Source organism: Topomyia yanbarensis, chromosome 2 (genome assembly GCF_030247195.1).
Source record: "Topomyia yanbarensis strain Yona2022 chromosome 2, ASM3024719v1, whole genome shotgun sequence".
NCBI classification, from domain to species: domain Eukaryota; kingdom Metazoa; phylum Arthropoda; class Insecta; order Diptera; family Culicidae; genus Topomyia; species Topomyia yanbarensis.
The window spans coordinates 336,337,713-336,360,732 of record NC_080671.1 but is presented as its reverse complement, the minus strand read 5'-3'; the positions used below and the strand labels follow the sequence as shown (position 1 = coordinate 336,360,732).

Genomic DNA, 23,020 nt, shown 5'->3' with positions numbered 1-23,020 from the left:
CGGCGTCATCAAATAGTGGAAGGCGTTTGGAACTAGCGGTAATGCGCCATTCTCGACGCTGGAAAGATTCACATTACCACAGGGTGAAGGAAGACAAGGAATACGACATCCAGGCACTATGTGTAGCGCAGGTGCTACGACTGCAAGAATACTTTGTGAAAAATGCCAACCGACATGAAGTATACCAAGCAACCTTTACTTCAATTTACAAACTACTGCACGGACTGTGCACGGTTCCCATCCACACCAGCTGGAGCAGCCGTACGTCGAGAGAGCTTCATCTAACCTGTGGTTCAAGCGAGGTAAGCTCTCTTTAGTGATCAAGTCCGACATGACTGCCATTCACGACAGGATAATGCCGTCGAGGAATTGCAGGAAATATATTTGCCACCAATATATACCGCATGTGCCATTCACCACACAAGACCTACGACCACATTAATGCAGGTTGCTGCGTATTAGTCAACCGAGCGTCACAACAGCGTTGCTAAGATTTTGCACAGAAGTCCGAATCCACAAATTAGAAGGACAAAAATATTTCTTGTTTATTTGTTGTATCTTCACCATAGTTGGAACTTGTGTACATTTTTCGCGACTTGTCAAGCCACCCGTACATTCACGCTCTGTTGAAAAATGTCATGTCTCAAACAGGTTAGCTTCCAAGCCTCGATGGTTGGTCTAGTGACATGCCGGTCTTGAGACTGGTCATGAGGATAATTTACCTGTCGCGCGTAAGGCGATACCAGTCACAAAGTTTACGAACCTGTACCCGAGCAGAAGAAAAAACCGCGGAATACTAAATTTAGGTATCAATACCAACGACTGTTTACCACAATATAGTATTAATGAGCTCTACATAAGAGGTAAAATACCAAAATAAATAACACAGACATGTTCTACAAATAACTATTTGATAATGAAACGAGTTATTATAATACCTGAATAATAATGAAACATTTTTCAAACTTCCAATAATAAAATTCACTCTACGGAGATATTCAATAAGGTATTGGTTCGGTATTTGTAAAAATAACTGAAATACATAAATAATACTAAAATAAAGTATTATACCTCATTGAGGTATTAAGCAGTTATTGAAAAATGTTTCTTCAATACCTGCTTAATACCTCAATGAGGTATAATAATCAATTAATACTAAGTTTTGGTATGAATACCAAAAAATAGTATGCTCGGGTTATTGCTCAGTTATTTTCTCCTGGTCGGGTACAAAGATGGACATTTTGTTATGGTTTGCTAGTTTGACCTAGGAATGGTAGACGCTATATAAATTCAATTATTTTGAACTTTTTTCAACTTTTTGATAATAAATGTTGCGAGTTACTAGGAGTTGAAAATCAATAGTTTTAGACATTTTAAACGCAAACTGGGAAGTAAATGCGTCAAAATCGAAAAATTTTCAAGTTTTCACAAACAAATATTTTTTATTATTGCGAGTTATTAGGAGTTGAAAATCAATAGTTTTAGACATTTTAAACGCACACTGGGAAGTAAATGCGTCAAAATCGAAAAATTTGCAACTTTTCACAGACAAATATTGTTTGTTATTGCGAGTTATTAGGAGTTGAAAATCAATAGTTTTAGACATTTTAAACGCACAAGCGGAAGTAAATGCGTCAAAATCGAAAAATTTTCAACTTTTCACAGATAAATATTGTTCGTTATTGCAAGTTACGAAGAGTTGAAAATCAATTGTTTTAGACATTTTAAACGCACACTGGGAAGTAAATGCGTCAAAATCGAAAAATTTTCAAGTTTTCACAAATAAATATTGTTTGTTATTGCGAGTTACGAGGATTTTAAAATCAATAGTTTTAGACATTTTAAACGCACACTGGGAAGTAAATGCGTCAAAATCGAAAATTTTTCAACTTTTCACAGATAGGGTAAGGTGGGGCAAATCCGACCTAGTAAATGGTTTTGGCTGTAAAATACTCATTTTACATCGGATCAAGTCGTTTTATATATCAAATTAAAGGTTAGACTCCTTCTATATATAGCATTTTATTTGGATCTTGGGAATATTTTGTGATACAAGCGTTTTACAAAAATGTTCATTTTTGCTGTTTTCAAAAATGGTGGGGTAAACCCGACCCCCTATGTTTTTGGTTGATTTAGTGCAGCTATTATCCAAATTTTATGGTTTTTCAATGATAAATCAATGAATGTTGTGTTATTAAATTGTAACATGAAGAAAATGGAGTTCAATGTCAATCTTGGAATGCTAAAATCACGAGCAGTAGCACGTAATGATATTCCAATTTGCATCGGAGCAATTGCTCGACGAATATTATAATCATCATGTTTTTGTGTCTTTCGTTTGTAATTATGAACCACTTTGCATAAAAATAATAAATAATAACAATAAAAATATATTCCAATCTGAAAAATAAAAATTTTCTTAGCAAAAAAGCGGTCGGATTTACCCCACTATTTAGTGGTCGGATTTGCCCCACCGCGTCATTTTTCATTACGATGCAATTAAAAAAAATATGAAAAAGGTTGAACTAAATTCTTCTACGCACTTCGTAGGACTTTATTCAAAGAATTTAAATCTACTTACATTTATTATGCAATCACTTTAACAACCAGACATATCCTGTAGTCAATGATGCACAAAAGTCAAATCAAAAGTTCTAAAAACACACTTTTTGTCGTTTGAGCATCTCAATGTAGACTGATGAAATGCTGTCATACCACCATTATGATTATTTTCGATGCTCTACACGACAACATTGATATTAGTTCGCGTAGTGCTGCTGATTTTCGGTAACAGAGGGGGGTCGGGTTTACCCAACGGTCGGATTTGCCCCACCTTACCCTAAATATTGTTTGTTATTGCTAGCTACGAGAAGTTGAAAATCAATAGTTTTGGACTTTTTAGACACACATTAGTAAGTAAATGCGTCAAAATGGAAATTTTTTCAACCTTTCGCTATTTTTTTTTGTTTTTCGAGTTACAGTAAGATTCCGTTTTTGGCACGTTCCGTTTTTGGCATGCTCCCATTTTGGCACACTCCGATTTTGGCAACAAATGGGTTCTGTTTTTGTCAACATTCTTGTTGTACATAATAAATCTTTTAAAAATGTGCAATAGATATTTTTTGTATCAATTGACATTACATTTGACTTTATTTCCAAACATGAGAGTCATATTAATCCTCAAAAGCCCAAATCATTTTTTTTTCAAATTTTGTTAAAATTGTCTCATAGTCAATACTTTACTGTGATAATTTTGCGATGTTTTTCGCAATGTTGTTTGAAAAAAGCGTTATGCATGTAAAGGTTAACTATATTTTACACTATATATGTCGTATTTAATGATAACAATAAGTATAGAAATGTATTGTTTATGTATAATACAACTGGTAGCAGTGTAACTAGTGTTAGACGGAATCAATTTTTAAAGTCGAATGCAGATGAATGCGCTACACCGCATAATACAACGTCACTACAAAACTTGGCACTAAATTAGCAGTACATATCGAAAGCCCGTATTTAGGAATACAAACCTGATAGCTCCCAAATAGTTTACGATGTCTTTGGTAAATTTGTTAATTTTTTGGCGATTTTTTCAAATGATTGGAATTAGGGTGGTCCTTGTGGTTAGGGTGTTCAAAGTATCGACTGTTTAGATGTGTGAAGTTTACCTTCGCAACGTACTACAATATAACACAAATAAATTAAAGCAAGTTTGCTGAATAAACCAGACTATCTATAACGGTTAAATTGTTATGATTTTTTAAAAAGATTTGAGGTAGGGTGGCTCTTGAAAAATCGGGTTGCTTATATTATCTTGCCCCAGGAGCGAAATCAACACTACCATGCAGTGAATTGTTTGAGTTTTGACGTCCAGTGGGCCGAAGAAAAGCGATTCGAATTAAATGATATGTTATACCTTCGTAATGAGGAGCATTGTACTCGAGAAGTGCGCGAAGACTGTGAGAATTCTATTGGACGATGCACAATGTCGCCTAGCCTTACAAAACCTCAAAATGTTATTTTGGATTTTTCCTGATTTAACCTTTTTCTCTGTTTGTAAACGGGTTGAATATAGAGGTGTGCGCCACGCAGCCGCCGCCACGCCGCGCCGTCGATTGCATGTAAAAATAGTAAGCACATTGGCTTTACCTGAAATCGGCGGCGCGGCGCACGCCTCTAGTTGAATAGAGTCTTCTCAAAATATTACGTCTTGAGGACAAAAGATAGATATTTTACAGAACTTCAAAGGTGAAATAGATTATCAATTCTGAAAAAAATGTGTTCCAACCTTTGTTATTCAAATGAATATATCGTTTTAGTTAAGATTACGATTAGGATCGAACTGATTTCATTAGTAAGGTTATTTGCTGGACTTATATTTACCATTCGATTTAGTCGCTAAAGGGTCTTTTCGCACTCAGAACTAATAATAAATCGTGCATTAAATTAAAATTATAAAGTTCAAGTAGCTGTACTTTCTGCCCCGACGTATAGAAAAGGTGATTTTTCATGATATGTCTGAAGGAAACGCATGGTAGTGTTTGATTACCCAGGGTTCGCAATATAATTTATAAATGTCTCTTAGCATTATCAACAATTGAAAAACAGTGTATTCTGCTGAAAATTCACTAAACCAAGTTTTTTGAAAATGAATTCTCAGATATAGTGCACTTTATATTCGTAAATGTTGGATTTGCAAACCTCCCTAGGTGCCAAAATTTTCTGGGAAAAAGAAATAATAAATTAACACCAAATATGAATTCAACGAAGTAAAATTACCCCAATGTGAAGTTTTCATCAAATTCGGATCCCTTTTGAGGTTTTGACCGACTTTTGTATGGAAGGTGATCACTGAATTTGATAAACATATAAATAAAATTGAATTTTCTTATTTTTTCTTCCATCTAATTCCATTTCACACAAGATTAAAAATCCTTGAAACATTTTTGAAGTCGTAAATTGAAAATCCAATCTTTAAAAATAGGATTCAATTTTTGGCACGGTTCCGGTTTTGGCAACTGCAAAAATTAAGTTGTTGCCAAAAACGGAATCCTACTGTACTAGGATATGAAAATCACTAGTTTTGAACATTTTAAACGCACATGGGGAAGTAAATGCGTCAAAATCGCAAAATTCAATTTTTCTTTTTACAGATGAATGTTGCTTGTTTTTCCGAGTTATTAGGACTTGAAAATCAAAAGTTTTGAACATTTGAAATGCACAACGGGAAGTAATTTCGACAAAATGGAAATTTAAAAATGTGTTTAAAATTAGAGGTGTGCCCAGCGACGCCGCGCCGGGCCGCGCCGACGGTTGCAGCTAAAAATAGTAAGCAGATTTTTACCTGGAATCGGCAACGCGTCGCATACCTCTATTTAAAATGTCCAAAACTATTGATTTTCAACACCTCGTAACTCGTAATAACAAACAATGTTTATCTGCGAAAAGTTGAATTTTTTTCGATTTCGACGCATTTACTTCCCAATGTGCGTCTAAAATGTCTAAAACTATTGATTTTCAACACCTCTAAACCGCAATAACAAACAATATTTATTTGTGAAATGTTGAAAGAAATAAAATTATCTCATTTTCTATATTTCCAATTATCCGCCAAAGTACGGTATTCAATATTTTACCCATTTTCAAAACCGGTTCTTTGTCGACATGTCACATAACAAGCAAACCTGTTTTTCTATTGTCGTGACCATTCGCAAACGAACATACATGTCACAGTTCAGTAAATGTACAGCCGCTTGACAAACCAGTTTTGTTTTGAAATATGTACAAATTTTATGACATGTCACCGGGAAAATGTATCGTGTCATAGTACACGCGCTTGTGTCACATGTCGCAAGAATCCGCAACTTGTACATTAGAGTGGGACATGGTTATATGAAAAAAATAAAATTTGGCTCCGAGTAACTTTTTGGGTTCCATTTAGCTCCCAGAACAACTCTGCAAATTTTTAACTCAATCGGTGAAACTATATTTTTGCGCCCACGGTTTAAAGTTTACATGGGATTTTGTATGGGAAAATTGTCTTTTGCAAATAAATTCTTCCAAGAGTCGCCCGTTATCTCCTAAAAATAAACAGATGTCTGATTTTTTTAAGAAATTTGTCAAGGAAACAAAGTCTAGAAGACTGCAAAACGATCTGATGCTTGTGGAAAAAGTTATTAAGCAAAAACCGATTGATGCCCTGAAGATTGATGAAAATTTCACTTTTCATAGCATCACTGCTTCTGACAGTTTTATTATATACAAAATTTTTAACTTTCTTTTATTATGTACAAAAAAAGCCTCAATTTATAACTCAAAACCTTGCGAAGTGGCCAAATAGTATAGATTTAGATACGTTAAGAGAGGATTAAAACAAAATTGCGTATAATTGGACAACCAACAGCAGTGGTGCTAGAAAAAATGAATATTTTTTCAATCGTCAGAGCATCAATTGGTTTTTGCTTAATAACTTTTTCCACAAGCATCAGATCGTTTCGTGGTTTTCGAGACTTTTTTTCTTTGTTAAATTTCCTATACAAGCCACATAAAGATTTATTTTTAGGAAGTAATGGGCGACTTCTGGAGGAATTATTTTGTAAAAGTTAACTTTCCCATACAAAATCCCATGTAAACTTTAAACAGTGGGCGCAAAAATATAGTTTCACCGATCGAGCTAAGAATTTGCACAGTTGTTCTAGGACCCAAATGGTACCTAAAAAGTTGCTCGGAGCTGGAATCTATTTTTTGTCCCACCCTATTGTACATGTCACGAGCAAACTTGCGACCAGTCACCAGATGACTGGTCATAACTATGACATTTTCCAGCTATGATCTTCACCAACAGACCCCTTGGCTCTAATGGTGGTTGCTTAAACTAATTACATTGAGGATGGAAAATACTTTAGCTTTTATCGATACGAACAGAGCTCGGCAGCAGTCCCTCCCATTACCTAGAGTGTCGAGCTGTACTAATTATTTAGCAACGGTTTTCGTGCAATCTGTTTTGACAAGGAATATGTCAGAGTGCAAAGCGTATGAACCGGCTATGTACGGCCTCGATTCTGTCAACGCCGCACAGTGGCACGACGAGTGACAAAACCCCAAAAATCAATGTCTTGTAATTCTTTTGTAAAGATTTATTTTATTTTTCTCTCATTTTGAATAAAGGTAAATATCTCAAAATTTTACTATAATCGGATGAAAAATGAACTTTTAACATGTCGTTGAAGCAAATGATGTCGAGGATTTCTGTTCAATTCAATTAATTAGAATTTTTATTACCTCGCAAATGGCGATATCTCAAGAACTACACAGCTGATTGGATTTTAGGATCATTGAAAAGAAGAATGAATATGCTAAACTATAAATGGGAGATTTGTGTGCAAAACTGGTTTACGATTGTTCTGCATAAAAAAAATCCAATTAAAAAGTTTCATATCATATCAGTAATTTATCTTTATACGTCTTCCAATTTTTGAGATGGTCTCCCATGGGTCACTTATCATGAATCTGACTCAATATTTAGTGTAGTTTCAAGATATATATGGCTCATCTTGCGCATTTTTGCGCCGAAGTTGGTATATCTATGTTTTTGAAAATACCCATAGGGAGACGCCCTATAGCTCATAAATCTCCTTACAAATTAATTGCCTAAACAACATCATATTACAGAAAAATTAGTGATTTTTACTAGTTTTGTCAACCATTTCTGCTATCCGATGAGATTGGCTACTATGATTAATGTTTATATTAACCCTTTAACGATCAACGCATTCCAATGGGTTTAAAAAAAGTAGTTGAAAAAATGAAATATGAAATATCAAAACTGTTAGCAGAAATGGATTCAGCGACCCAAAATTAGTTAAAACCCCAAGTTTTAGCCACATAGACCAATTTTTATAATTTTGTCAAAACTTTGTATGAACAGGTGCCACTGTGCGCCGTTCTGCTAGCTTTTAATTGTTTGAGAACGGTTGATTGCCAGGGAGGGTATTGATTAGCACTAATTGTTCGTTTTGTCACATGTCGGTCGATTGGGTAGTTAAGAATATTAGTTAGTAGTCAGTTCTCAATCTCTTGGATCCACGGGAGCTGGGATATGCCAGCTTCGATTTCTGATAGACAACTAGCCGAATCTGACATTATTAGCAGGTCTCTGGACGTGTGGTACGCAGTTAGCGCTGTTCTTATTGCGAAAGCCTCGGTGTAGAAGACACTACATTGCGGCGGAAGACCAACCGATTATTGATAGTGTTCTCCAAACACTCCCGCACCTACTGTGTAATCGTCTTTGGAACCATCGGTATAGACGACAATTGAGCGGCTGAAACGATCTATCAGGATCCCCTGAACAACTGAACGTACAATTTCCGAAGGGTCTTCAGCTTTCACGTGCTTCTTTACGTCCCACACGATCTAGGGTTCCGGTTCGTACCACTTCCGAGCGGTTAACAGCGCGCGAGGACAAATGTTGGGAAGGGGCGCTCCAACCACTTCTGTCAAACGACCGGAGGCTCGGTGCACCAAGGCAAGATCACCATTATCCTTGCTTTTTGCCATCATGCGGATAGTCAATCGTGCAATGGTTTGAAGAACGAGCAGATCGAACGGCAGAGTATCTGCTTCAGCCGTAATGGCTAGGATTGGGCTCGTGACATATGCTCCGGATGCGAACCTATTCATCCTGTCATATGCAGGTGCGAGAGTTTGAATGACGGCATCTCCTCCTCTGTTTACGAGCCCCATGCCGTAGAGCAGTCTAGAGGTAACAATTGATGACCCGATTTCCAGTAGAGACGCACGACAACCACAATGTAACTTGGCACCGACCATCTTCAGGATACGCAGCCTGGATTTGCACGCCTTCTTCGTCATTTTACAATGCGCTTCAAAGTTGAGTGATCGGTCTAGAGTAACACCGTGGGTTTTCAACAGCGTTTGTGTCGGAACGGATGCACCATCTACTTTTATCGCTTGCGTTGGTTCACGGCGTGCATTCGGGCTGCAATAGGAGATGCTGGATTTCGTTGCAGATATCGTAAATCCAACACTTCTCGACCATTTATCGACGGCTTCCACTGCGGATTGAAATTTCCGAAGGAGCGACTGGTCTTTCTTCCCCCATACTAGAAGCAGAATGTCGTCAGCATACAGCAAGATCTGTACGGAATTCGGAACCACGCGAAAGATGGGTTGAATAGCCACGAGAAACAGCGTAACCGAGAGCACTGAGCCCTGTGGCACACAATTTTCCAGCGGATGTGCTGGCGACAAATGCCCCTCCACGTTGACCTGAAACGTGCTTTCGGCCAGAAAACTGTACAGGATGTTTATCATTCTTCCAGGTATCTGCCATGTCCGTAGTATTCGTAGGATGCCATATATCCAGGTGGTTTCGTATGCTTTAGATAAATCTAGCGAAGCAATTAGGCAGTGCTCATCACGATCCGGTAATGACCTCTCCAACTCCGTAAAGTATGGGTCAGGGCCCCGGCCAGACCTAAATGCCGTTTGTCGAGACGCCCGTTCGAGTCTAGTTCGGTGGTCAACCATCGGCTTACTATTCGTTCGAAAACCTTCGCCATACAGCTCGTTAAAGTGATTGGACGGAAGGTTGCTGGACGCGCGTCCCTCGAGTTTGGCTTTGGAATTGGTACGATTATTCCAGTTCGCCAAAAGCGTGGGAATACTGCACTACGCCATATTCTGTTGAAGAGTTCTAACATGGCAGTTTTCACCGACAATGGCAGTCGCTGAAGCATTGGATAACCGATGCAGTCCGGTCCTGAAAAGCTACTTTTTTCTCTGTCAAGCGCCCACAGTAGCTCATTCCGAGAGAAGTCAGAATCATCGGTATCTGGCGAGAAGTTTATGCGGTTTCGTTCGGCCTTTTCCTTCTCCCTCTGGAAGAATGACGACTAGCCGGAGTTTGCGGATCCGTCGCTGTAGTGTTGTGTCAGTTCTTCACCTATTTCTTCTGGCTTATCCGTGCAGCCACTGGACCGTTTAATGACACTTGGACGATGCTTTCCCTCTCAACGTGTTCAGTGTCTACCACATCTCCGACGTAGTTGAACTTGGCGATATCTTCGCGACGAAGTCTTCCCATGATCTTTCTTTGGCGTCATGGATAAACAATCTCGCAGCCGCCCGTAATTCTTGAAAATTTTACAGTGCATTCGCTTTTCGTGAGTCCTCTGCTGATATACGCTTCAGTGCTTTAAGTGCTTTTCTCCGTTTCTTTGATAGCTGCTTTCACCTCCGGACACCAACACGGAACCGCTTTTGGATCGACTCTTCCGGTAGTGCGAGGTATCGCGGTGTTTGTTGCTCTTATGAACCGGTCAGCGAAACAATTGATTGATATTTCGACGCCCGGTCGAATAGCGTTGGCGATCAATCGCTCGTAGGTTGTCCAATCTGCTTGGTCGAAAATCCATTTCTGTCTTTTCGTTGGGATAGTCAACAGTCCGGAAATGGAAACGAGAATGGGGAAGTGATCATATCTGTGGGTGTTAGGAAGTGTTCGCCAAAGAAATTTCGAGGCCACTGATTCGGAGCAGATCGAGAGGTCAATAGCCGAAGTGATACTGGTAGCTGGATCAACCCTGTGTGCGATCCGTTATTGAGGATGAGTAATCTTTCCGATAGCGTTTTTTCGACGATGAAGTGGCCTAATGCGGTAGTATGAATTTATAATTAAATATGTTAAAATTTGTTGTTAGGAATAATTTTCTATTAATAGTTCTCCATGAAACAAATACACAAAACAAATCTATTTTACGTTTAATACGATAAACATAATATACACGCGAACGGCGGTCTTAGTGGAATGTACGTAATGTTTCAAAGGTTTGAAACACTACGATAAACATGATGGAGATGTGAATAACAGAGAAATTCCATAACTTAGGCGTAAGTCTTTTAATTCATTGTTTCCGTTGAAACATAATTCCACATATAGATTGAAAAATGTAAAGTTAAAAGCCTTTTGATTTGAAATAACATTTACAATCATATTCTATAATAAAATTATAATTTTGTCTGTCAATTAGTATGCAATTTAAAAGCATTGACGGTAATCGTTAGAAAATATTTTTTTAGTGTAATTTCATGTCACTGCGCATGGAAAATATGTATATGTTTCATGTGAATTAAACGGGACACGGATACATTTCGTGAATTACTCTTATTTTTTAATTGTGCCATGTTTAAAATTAAGTCAACACAAATATATGTATATTTTGGTGTGCACTTTTTAGTAGAAATTATGTCAATTCGGCTTTCCGTGCTCAAAACTGTGACGATACAAACTTACGGCCTTTCAAAGTTACAGCAATAATCCTTTTAAAAAATCCTAAGCCAATCAATAGCTCGCACAATCAACTTGATCAAAGTAGGCCAACCCGGAAAAGCGTAGTAAAGGTTGAAAGCATTTTCCTGTATACTTAATTGCCCGCATGCACACACATGTGCACTACCTAGCACTGCTGGTGAGTGGCGGGGCAAACTTGCAAAAGCGCAACACTCTACTACCGGTAGGCACCCGTTACATATGTGGGAGTCACCGCAGGAATAAAAATAGAACAAGCTTTCGCTTTGCTTTGTGCTATGTCGCACCGTAGGTGGTCGCCGGGAAAGAAAATCCTTTTCCTTTCGTAAGAAGGCTATGTGAAAACATTACTTCAAGTGCTCCCAGCAGGGGATGAATGCACTATTATAGTGATTTCAGTTACTTTTCTACCAATGCTGAACAAATAGAGGTTAATAGCGTATGCAACGGTTTCCTGCGCTTGTACCGTGCTGGATCGGGCGCTTTTGAGAGATGCTATTCAGGAAACAGCTCAGAATGGCAAGGACGATACAATAAAAAACACACGAAAGCTTAAGTAGAAAAATACATTCAATTTATATGGGTAGTGCGCTTTCCTCTATGAAACAATTCTATTTGACAGCTGGATGCACTTATGTATTGGAAGCGATCGTGAGAGTTCTTGTTGTTTTGCTTCGACACTTACATGGATTATCGAAGGAAAATAGACAAAATTTAAACAGTTACTTTTAATACGAAACGAACCCGATTAATATTTCAACTCAACTTAACTTGAACATCGATATTGAGTGTAATTATGCTACTTCTGAATAGGGTTTTGGTTGTCCCGTCCCGTCAATTTAATTCCATACGACTTTGAAAAATATTTAACATTTCACTTGAATGGTTGATGTTCCAAAAAGAAAAAAATGAAATATGTTGAAGGGCTTATAACATAAGCGCTCTCGTCTTGAAACTCAATTTCAGCAAATAAACATTACCCACTTAGTGCTCTAACTTAAATATTTTATACATTCCTATTGAAGTCTTTTATGTTCTGTCGTGTTCCTTCAAAAATGCCAACCTTGCACAGGAATCTTAGCGACTGTTACGAATCGCCCGAGTCCATTGTAGTTGAAAGCGAGTTGTTTGTTTATTCACATGTGCCGTCTCCGATGTACTGCACTGCCAATATGACTTAGGATTTGCTTAAGACAGATATGCAACAGGGTGGGGCGCGGTTGTTTGGAATAACCAAAACTTGGTCGCATCAAGCCAGTATAATTTTTTTTTTGTTCCATTTGGGCTGACAAACAACTGTGCAAAATTTGGGACCCATTGATTATGACCCAGCGTAGCGCATTGCGTTTCGGAATTGTATGGAAAATTGTATGGGAAATCCTACCTTTTTGCATTTTCATTTCTAGAGTCCCCAAATTTACCTAAAGAATGCAACCTATAATGTAAATGTATAGTCCAGGATAAGCCTAAGAACTTTACTGAAGGAATTATGGTGCCAACTATTCCTTAAAAATGTTATAGTTGCTCAAAATTCGATGGTTCGAACTGAATGCGAAATCTCAGCTTTTTGGCAACACTGCCAATGTCCCAATTGAAGATCGATTTCATTGTGAAATTACACCGTAGTTTGTTTGTTTTACCGGGTTTTTTTTTCAGATTACGTTCAGATCAATTATTCAAAGCAATTGCCAAATTTTAAAAACGTAGCATTGCAATCGGTCGATACGAGTTGTGGTCGGAGGTTGGCTTTCCTGGTTTTTGGATGGCGATGACTTTCACTTGCCTCCAGTCATGAGGGACAATATTATCCTCAAAAAACTTATTAAATAAATTCAACAAGCGTCTCTTGGCAGAGTCTGGCAGATTCTTTAACAAGTTAAATTTGATTCTGTCTAGCCCTGGGGCTTTATTGTTACATGATCAAAGAGCAAGTGAGAACTCCATCATCAAAAACGGTGTTTCGTTTTCGTGCGGGGACGCGGCGTGGTAGATCTTCCGGCCAAACCTTCTTGGCAAAATCGAATATCCAACGGTTTGAATATTCCACGCTCTTGTTAGTACTGTTTCGGTTTCGTAAACGCCGGGTCGTGTCCCAAAGATGTTTCTCTCGTTAGCCCGTCAACGAACCGGCGACAGTAGCTACGTTTTTGACTTTCATTAAACTCTTAATGCGCGTTTCTGCCATCGCGTACTGTCGGTAGCTGGCTGGTAGTCAGTCGTCCTGGACGGTCTTATACGCGGTGATCTTCTCCGCGTACACGTCTGAGCACTCCGCGAGAGTTCGCGTCTGGTACGCGTTTAGTCTGAGCTTGAATCGCGGTATCGAGAATCAAGTCAGTCAGGAACCCGTACTCTTCCTCCGGAGGAAGCTTTTGTATCGACTCTACTTTTCCGGATATTGCGGACGCGTAGCTCTTCCAGTCAATATTTCGTGTGAGGTCATACGAAACATTGATTGTAATCAGTGGCCCTGAACCGTTAGCAATATTAATTACGATTGGCAGATGGACGCTGCCGTGGGGATCAGAGACTACCTTCCACATGCCATCTAACCGCAGCGATGTCAAGCAGAGTGACAGGTCTAAGGTGCTCGGACGCGCTGGAGGAGCAGGAATCCGTGTCATTTCACCCATATTCAGAATGGTCATATTGAAGTTGTTGCAAACTCTTGGGGTTTTTGGTGTTCCTGGAAGTGCTGGGAACTCCTTTTCTTCCTGAGACCTGGAGCAACTTGCCTCGGTTTTGCACTAGTACTTCCTTGAGTTATTATATTAGGGGGGGGGGGGCATTAAGAGACACCTTCTGACCTTTACGACGAAGCTTGGGAGAGCAAATGTTCCTCTTCCAAGTATATTGCTGTATATTGCTTCTAGGCACAGCAGAAGATGTTCCCTCCTGGGGTTCATCAAAGTCGCCTTCGTCAGTAGACAAGTTGATATAGATGTTCATAGAGGCCGATGGCATAGCTATCTTAAGCATTTCTGCAAAAGATCGCTTAGAGCGTGCCAGAAGGGAACGCTTAAGATTCTCCTCGCGCTGTTCGTACGCGGGACATGCCGGAAGATCATGTGGGTTTCCCCCACAGTACAGACACTTTTCGATATCCCTTCCACAGGAATCATCCGCACGTTTGCACTCCACTATCTTCACTGGCTTAAGCATGGGGTCTTTAAAACAGCCAGTCCCATGTTTAAGCAGGTCCTCGCAACTCAGACTTGAATCGGAGACTACCCCGCATACTTCAACCCTGTTAGCTGGAATATACACCCTCTACTCCTTCGTAAAAAGGCCGTAGCCAGCAATATCATTTACCAGTTTTAAACTGTTTACCACCACTCAGGGGCAAATTTTCGATATTTTTGTCACGACCGAATACCGATCCGTCAGAACTCGAGAAATCTGCAATAGATGCAAACGCTTTTTGTCTTTGGTCCGAAAGAAGATCACGAAGGTTCCGGTAGCCGAGCTTGGACATACTTTGAGGCGGGGAGCCGATTTTGTCTCGACGTCCATCTCACCGTGCGATAAACCGCCAGCAGGGGAAATCATTTTTACACGGGCCTATTGTCCAGTGCACGTTAGTAGGAGAACCAAGAAAGGGAAACGTAAAATAATACTTAAGTTGTGTATGTAACGGTATCCGGACGGATTACTAAAAGAACACTGCTTCACTGGTCACTGGCCCGCTAACGGTACTCAGAAACACAAAAAAAGGGAAAAATACTAAAACCTTGACCTTAGCGGAGAGTGCGCAAGATAATCTTGAACGCGGATTAGCACTATTCTTTGTCGCTATAAACTGCACGGACTGGCAACAAAACACTTGTGTCTCGACCAAGCGCTCGAAAACGAATGGTGTAACATCATTTTCAACTTTACTATCATTGATCTAGGTGAAGGTGGAGGAGATACATTATGACGCTATTCTTCTTTGTTATTGCGCATATGAGATTGAGCTAATGTGATTGAATAATTCCCCTGAAGAAACCAACTCGACAATATTTGAGCTATTTTAGCCAGAACCTGATTAAGTGCATAATACATCCCAACATACTAAACCGTCCACCCCTTTCATCATCTAATTACGTCTATGAAGTTGGGTTAATGCTTTTGAATCATTTATCCGAGCATACCAATTCAGTAAAACAACATTAAAAAAAAACAAATACAAAAACCTGCGAAATTATTAAAATTAATTGTTGGCCTACATGGTTTCCCTTTGCAATGGGACCATTTCAACATCTCAGAGAGTTTTCAATTTTATTACACTAATAGCAGAAATTGTTATCTATTTGATGACGCAGTGCAAATTTTCTACTTTCGATCTTATAAAAGTTTATAGTGGAGAAAAAACAGTTTTTGCCTAAATTTTTGTTCACTAATGAGAAATACAGCATAGTGTATATTGCATTGGATTGCTAAGCTAAACCAAGTTTCGAGTTCTTTAGATCAGATGAGAATTAATCAGAAATCCTTTTCTTGCGGAACATCACGCAGGACTAGGGATTTGCTCCTCAGAAACACAAAAGCACAGAGAACAGACATCCATGATCGAACAAAAATATTTAAAAAACGTGTAAGCATTTGAATTAATATACTAAAAACACTAGCGCCGCCACACCAACCTATCCCAACTATCCGTCAAATCGATTCCGGAACCGGTTCGAAATCCTGGATGGATTCAGCATGGAATCTAGCTCAAAGAAAACAACCGATTCCGACTCTATCGGTTGACGCATTTGAGCTGGAATTCATGCTGGAAGTCCGAATCGGTTCCGGACTAGTTTGACTGGGTAGAGGAATAACCGCTGTCAATTCTGTCGCACTCAGCCACAAAAAAACATGACAGTAGCGCACCTGGTTTAGATATCCAAACTACCTTCGAAACCGTTAGAGATTTTACACAAGTTGAATGCTGAAGATGGACGTCTGTTCTCTGTGACAAAAGTGTTTTCGTTTTTGAAGCTAGCGTTAATCTGGCGATAGTCCTGTCATTAAGTTACTGTCGAATTCTAATGAGACGAATTGGAAACGCAAATTCCAAAGCTAATTTAATTAAAGTAGTCTTGAGAAAGAATGTAGTTGTTAATTTTTTTTGGTTAGTCCAGGAGTTATCAAGTGCTTTAGATTAAACCGGACTTCTATAATATTTAATTAGAAGTTAAAAAGCACGAGTAATGGTAATTGTTCCGAATCGCGGCTTTTTCGAAAAGAGGGTTAATTTCTATTGGAAATGGTTCCAAATGGCCTATTTTATAACAAGCAATGAAAAAAAATTGGGGGGAAAGCTTTAAAGTAGTTTAAACTGGAAAAATAAGTTATTCCCACTTACCTTTCTAACAGTGGCATTGCTCGTGAGAAAGTGACGTTAAGGATGAAGGTAGTGCGATGCGGCTTTGCCGCATAGTCGAGTCCAAGGATTCGAAGCGGCGCAAAGCCGAAGGATGCAATCAATCCTGTAATCCACTCGTTTGCCCGGTATACTCAAACATAGGGGCTATCCCTAGTTTAAGCAGCATGGCAAAAAGCGATGTGGCGTAGCCACATTAGGCATTAACAATGTTTTACATTTCTTACAAAAGAAATGTATAGGATTCGCTCAAACTTTGACAACTTTTCCCGAGGCCCGGAGGGCCAAGTCTCATATACCAATCGACTCAACTCGACAAATTGAGACAATGTCTGTATGTGTGTGTGTATGTGTGTATGTATGTATGTACAAAATGTCATGTAATTATCTCAGCAATGGCTGAACCGATCTTAATGAAATTAGTTTCAAATGAAAGGCCTAACGTTGCCATTTCACACTATTATTTTTGATTTTCGATATGTTGTTTACTTTCTGAGATATGGGCGATTTTGTCAAAACACAGCAGGTTTTTCGCAAATAACTTTTGAACAATACAATATTGTCCCACAAACTGCACATAAATAGAAAACTTGTAAAAATACCTTTCTAACAAGCTATAGATTGTCTAAATCCGTGCACGAGCGACGGAGATATTAGACATTTTGTATTTTTAGTTCTCGCTTACCAATTTCCACCAATTAAAAATGAGATTGTTTCATACAGAGTATTGCTTTACTGGTGTTTTAGGGGCAAAACTAAACCGATTTTGAATATCGGGGTATGAAAACACATCTACGTGATTCAAGGAATTCGATGTTGAGAACATTTTGTGAATTATCTTTATAATAAAAGAACTATTTCTCAAAAATCAATATATAAGTTCACTTCAAAGACAAAATAATGCGTTGATAAAGAAACAGTGAGTTCTAGTATTTATTCCTTGGATTAGGCATTGCGTTCAATCATGAGGTAAATGTTGGATGGTATATCAATACACAGATCAACAAGTAATTCACCTAGTAGTGAGATAAAAGATTTCTAATATAATTATACTTGTGGCGTCACCGAAAGCAACTGTATGTTTGAAGCCCAAAAATCTAGCGAAAATTTAGCTCTTTTGCAAGATTTAGGTTATACTGGTTATGGAGCAAAAATTACTACTTACATTATTTATGATAAGAATGTAAGAATCAATATATCATAATAATATACTATAAAAATAATGTCACTGCATTAACCATCATTTGCCGTTTCTCACACGCCCCCCCCCATCTCTCTCTCTCACTCTCTCTCTCTCTCTCTCTTTCTCTCTCTCTCTCTCTTTCTCTCTCTGTCTCTCTTCTATCGCATCTATCTAGCTATTTCTGTATGCATTTCTAAGTTGTGTGATAAGATCTTCTGCCAATCTGAAATATTTATTAATTGTAATTGCGAAGGTTTGAGAAAACAAAACTATTTTTTGTCTGCTGCTACATCAACTCAACTTTAATTCAATTGTATTCAAAGCCTGTATCTACACTATAATTAAGGAAATTCATGGCTATATCAGAAAAATATTTGGCTTAACTGGGTAATATGAAAGTTTGACAATGGAAATTTTCAAAAGAGACATTCCACGTGCGATATTTAAACTATTCGTATCTCTATTGAATTTTGAATGAAATATATGCTCAAAGACTTAAAGCTGAAGCCAGGATTTCGAAGACAAAATACATGAGAGGAAGAGGTTCTAGAGACGACAATGTGAACCTCCCACCCGAGTTCGGATTGACGGTGACGAAATCGAGATGGTCGACGAATTCATGTATTTGGGCTCACTGGTAACCGACGACAATGATAACAGCAGAGAAATTCAGAGACGGATCATAGCGGGAAATCGTGCCTACTTTGGACTCCAGAGGACGCTCCGGTCGAACAAAATTCGCCGCCGCACGAAGTTGATTATCTTCAAGACGCTGATTAGATCGGTGGTCCTCTACGGCCACGAGATCTGGACTATGCTCGTGGAGGACCAACGCGCCCTTGGAGTTTTCGAACGAAAAGTGTTGCGTACCATCTATGGTGGCGTGCAGATGGAAGACGGAACGTTGCGCAGGCGAATGAACCATGAGTTGTATCAGCTGCACATTCGTTGTATTGGTACGAACTTTCATGAAAAATAACGGATCAAAGACCAAAAATATCCACAAATTAGATCCAGGAAAAGAAGTCCCCAAAGTACCCACTCTCGATGGGGGATGCAACTACAATGTGTCTTCTAACTTATCGTCGTCCATATTTGGATATACTGAGTAGTTTGAACCATTTATTTTTCACAATATTGGTCTGTATAGGACTTATTTATCCATATTTCCTACACGAGAATTCCGAACGAAACAATACAAACACGGCTTTTATGCAATCGACATAGCCTAGACATTTCACACTATTTACTTCAATGCAAATAAAAATATTGAAATATCTACCTGTCTCGTCCACGAATCGCATTCTCCCTCTGTCGTTCTCTGTTCAAGGGGCTTGAAAGCACATGTGACCTTGTCTCACTTTACTATATTCAATTGCGCGTTAAAATACTGGACCAGTAAATTCTGTTCTGCACATAAATCTTTTTTCGGGAATATGTGACCAAAAAGTAAACTTTGAATTCGTCAAGTAAAGAAGCATGAAAACAAAAAGGAGAAAACCAAAAAAAGATGGAAGCCCTAGAAAGTCCATTGCATATTTATTAGCCTTTTCTCAGAAGATGGGATTTTCAAAAACATTTCAAAACTTTCTGATGCAATGGTTTTCATATTCCGGTATCCGGTTTATTCATTATCTTTATTCAAAAATGTGTTTGGCTTCAAATATATGACCATTTCATTTTAATTAATAATTTCATTCCGCATCTTTTTATTCGTTTTGTTCATCTGCGTTCATTTTACTAATTTTATTCGTTTCATTCTTTGGATTCACTCTGATCAGTTTATTCTTTTTGTGCATTTTACTCATATCATTCATTGTTTTCATTGTATGCATTTTATTATTTTTTTCCAGTTTATTCATTTTGTTCAGTTTCTTCATTTTAATAATCTGACTACTTTTTCAGTTTTAATCATTTCATCCAAATAATTTATTTGATTCAATTTATTTCTTTATATTAATTTATAACCTTTTACTGTTGTTCAATTTTTCATTTCAATCAATGCATTTAATTCTGCTCATTTTCTTCTTTTTATTCATTTTATCACTCCAGCTCATTTTATTTATTTGATTCGTTTGTTTAATGCATTTCATTTATTTTTTACTTTATTCATTTTGTTGATCCATTCTTTTTATTCATTTGATCCATTTCATTAATTTGATTTATTGTATTCACTGGATGAATTAAATCAATTTGATTCATTTAATTCATTTGATTCATGTGATTCGTGTGATTCATGTGATTCATTTGATTCATATGATTCATTTGATTTATTTGATGCATTTCATTTGATTCATTTGATTCATTTGAATCATTTGAATCATTTGAATCATTTGAATCATTTGAATCATTTGAATCATTTGAATCATTTGAATCATTTGAATCATTTGAATCATTTGATTCATTTGATTTATTTGATTTATTTGATTTATTTGATTTATTTGATTGATTTAATTCATTTGATTCATTTGATTCATTTGATTCATTTGATTCATTTGATTCATTTGATTCATTTGATTCATTTGATTCATTTGATTCATTTGATTCATTTGATTCATTTGATTCATTTGATTCATTTGATTCATTTGATTCATTTGATTCATTTGATTCATTTGATTCATTTGATTCATTTGATTCATATGATTTATTTGATTCATTTGATTCATTTGATTCATTTGATTCATTTGATTCATTTGATTCATTTGATTCATTTGATTCATTTGATTCATTTGATTCATTTGATTCATTTGATTCATTTGATTCATTTGATTCATTTGATTCATTTGATTCATTTGATTCATTTGATTCATTTGATTCATTTGATTCATTTGATTCATATGATTCATTTGATTCATTTGATTCATTTGATTCATTTGATTTATCTGATTCATTTTATTCGTATCTTTAATTTTTATGCATTTCATGTTCAGTCATTCGTTTTATTTCATTCAATTTGTTAGTATGAGTCAATTTATTTTATTAATCTTATAACTATTTCTAAATATAATCTTAATTTTTATGTAATAACCTAATCTAATTTGATTCGTGTATTTGGATCAAAATTATAATGATTTCCATTAATTTTTCTACTTATTTTATGAATTTAAAAACCTATTGTTTCATTTTTTGCTTTACTTTCTTATTTCGGTCGTTTTGTTTATTTCTATAATTTATTCAGTTTATTCGAGATTTTATTCGTGTAAGACTAGAAACTGTTTTCATCCCACCTCTAATTGGGTGCCTACTTCTCGTGAGTTCTGCAAACTAATCCAATAGTGAAATGTGTAAGAAATGTCTCATCTCACTGCTAGGTGGATTAAATCGGTTTTATTTAGTAACAATAGGATAGTATTTATTTACAAAAATAAAATGTCAGTGCCGAATGTAGCCACATCGCTTCATTCAAGTGCTGTCCGACTTCGCTGCCGCTCAGTCGGACTTAACCTAGGGATTGCCCCTATGTTTGAGTATACCGGGCAAACGAGTGGATTACAGGTTTGATTGCACCCTTCGATAGCAAGATCAAAACCACTTCGTCCGTCGGTTTCTCAGCGGCTTTGCGCCGCTTCGAATCCTTGAACTCAACTATGCGGCAAAGCCGAATCACTCTACCTTCACCCTTAACGTCATTTTCTCATGAACAATGCCATTGTTAGTAAAGTAAGTGGGAATAACTTATTTTTCCACACGATAAAAAATCTTCACGTTAATGGAAAGTGATTTGCAGTTGATTTCGCACTACTTGCTGAACATTTCAATGCGATGTGTCAATCTATTGGAATGGATCATTTCAAAGCACTACGAAATCAACAGCAAATCACTTCCATTTGAAATGTGTTGCACATTGCTTCTAATAGATCTTGCATTTAACTATATAGGGTGATGAGCCCATTATCGCTATGTTTCTATTATCACGCTACCCATTTGAAGCCGTTGGTTAGAGCAGTGTCTGCCATCTTTGTTTAACGCATTGAGTCAAATGGTAGCGCAACAATAGGGGCACTCGATTCATGTTTTCGTTGCGCTCAAACACGAGAATTTCACTGTTTTCAGCGTATGTATGTTATTATCTTGGTACTTAACAACGAAGCAAAGCTATTGATGCCAATTTGTACGCATTCCATTGTTTGTAGGCCGAGTAATTAATGAATCAGTGAGGCGCCCTGCTTAGTATGGTGAAAATAGGCACTTCACCCTACGTATTTTTTACGGTATATCCCATTATGGATTACCTGAGAACAAATTACATAATAAATTAACCACTAGTAAAATATACAATACACACGTTCTACATTACTTTGGAAATGCAAGTTTTCCATTTTTACTCCTATTTCCGAGCATACGTTTGTAGTCGATTAAAGACTTTAGTGTTTTGACTCTTTTGACACTTGTAATTAAAGATGGAACCACTCAAATTCAATAGATTGGTACAGTGGTGCGAATTCATCGGATATTCATTTCAATTTAAAGATCATTTCTATTAAATAGCTTTCAAAGACCAGGTCATTCTGATACGAGTTATAAATCCTTAGAAAATCAATGCTAAATCACTTCAATTGTTAGTGATACATGATAAACTGATTCAAGTGCAACATCATTTGAATTAGACGTGACATTTTTTACCATGTGCAGTTTAAACTACTTTAAAGCTTTCCCCCCGAATTTTTTTCATTGCTTGTTATAAAATAGACCATTTAGAACCATTTCCAAAAGAAATTAACCCTCTTTTTGAAAAAGCCCTGATTCGGAACAATTACCCGAGTAATTTTACTCGAAATAGATAAACACATTATGATACCTTCTTACTGCCACGAGTGCAATATAATTGCGATGCTAAGAGTGCATCATTGTTTAAAATTTCCCATTATCAACAACATGCATTTTAAATCCCGAAATAATGTTCCTCTTGCTCTTCTAATTTTTATCCCCAGCTGGTTGCCGTCCAACACGTTGATGTTTGCATGTTCAGCAATGGAAAGTTCAAAAACATCGTTGCCGAGGTTGACGTTAGCAAACACATCGGACAGGGAGACACACTCCACGCCTCGTATTCGCTGCTTCCGGTTAGAGGTAGGTTCTGAAACTGGTTATATATGCAACTAGCTATATTTGACACGTAAGGAAGCTAACTCGAGGACAGAGAGTAAACTTTTAG

The 23,020-nt window shown here is 37.5% G+C and overlaps 1 protein-coding gene across 1 annotated transcript in view; it reads left to right on the top strand.

Moving 5' to 3' along the window:
• LOC131684026 (uncharacterized) overlaps positions 1-23,020 on the top strand; it is a 216,194-nt gene that overhangs the window by 186,808 nt on the left and 6,366 nt on the right. Inside the window, exon 10 of the mRNA XM_058966495.1 lies at positions 22,797-22,935. Coding sequence (XP_058822478.1) covers positions 22,797-22,935 — 139 coding nt within the window. The remainder of the gene's footprint in view (positions 1-22,796; positions 22,936-23,020) is intronic.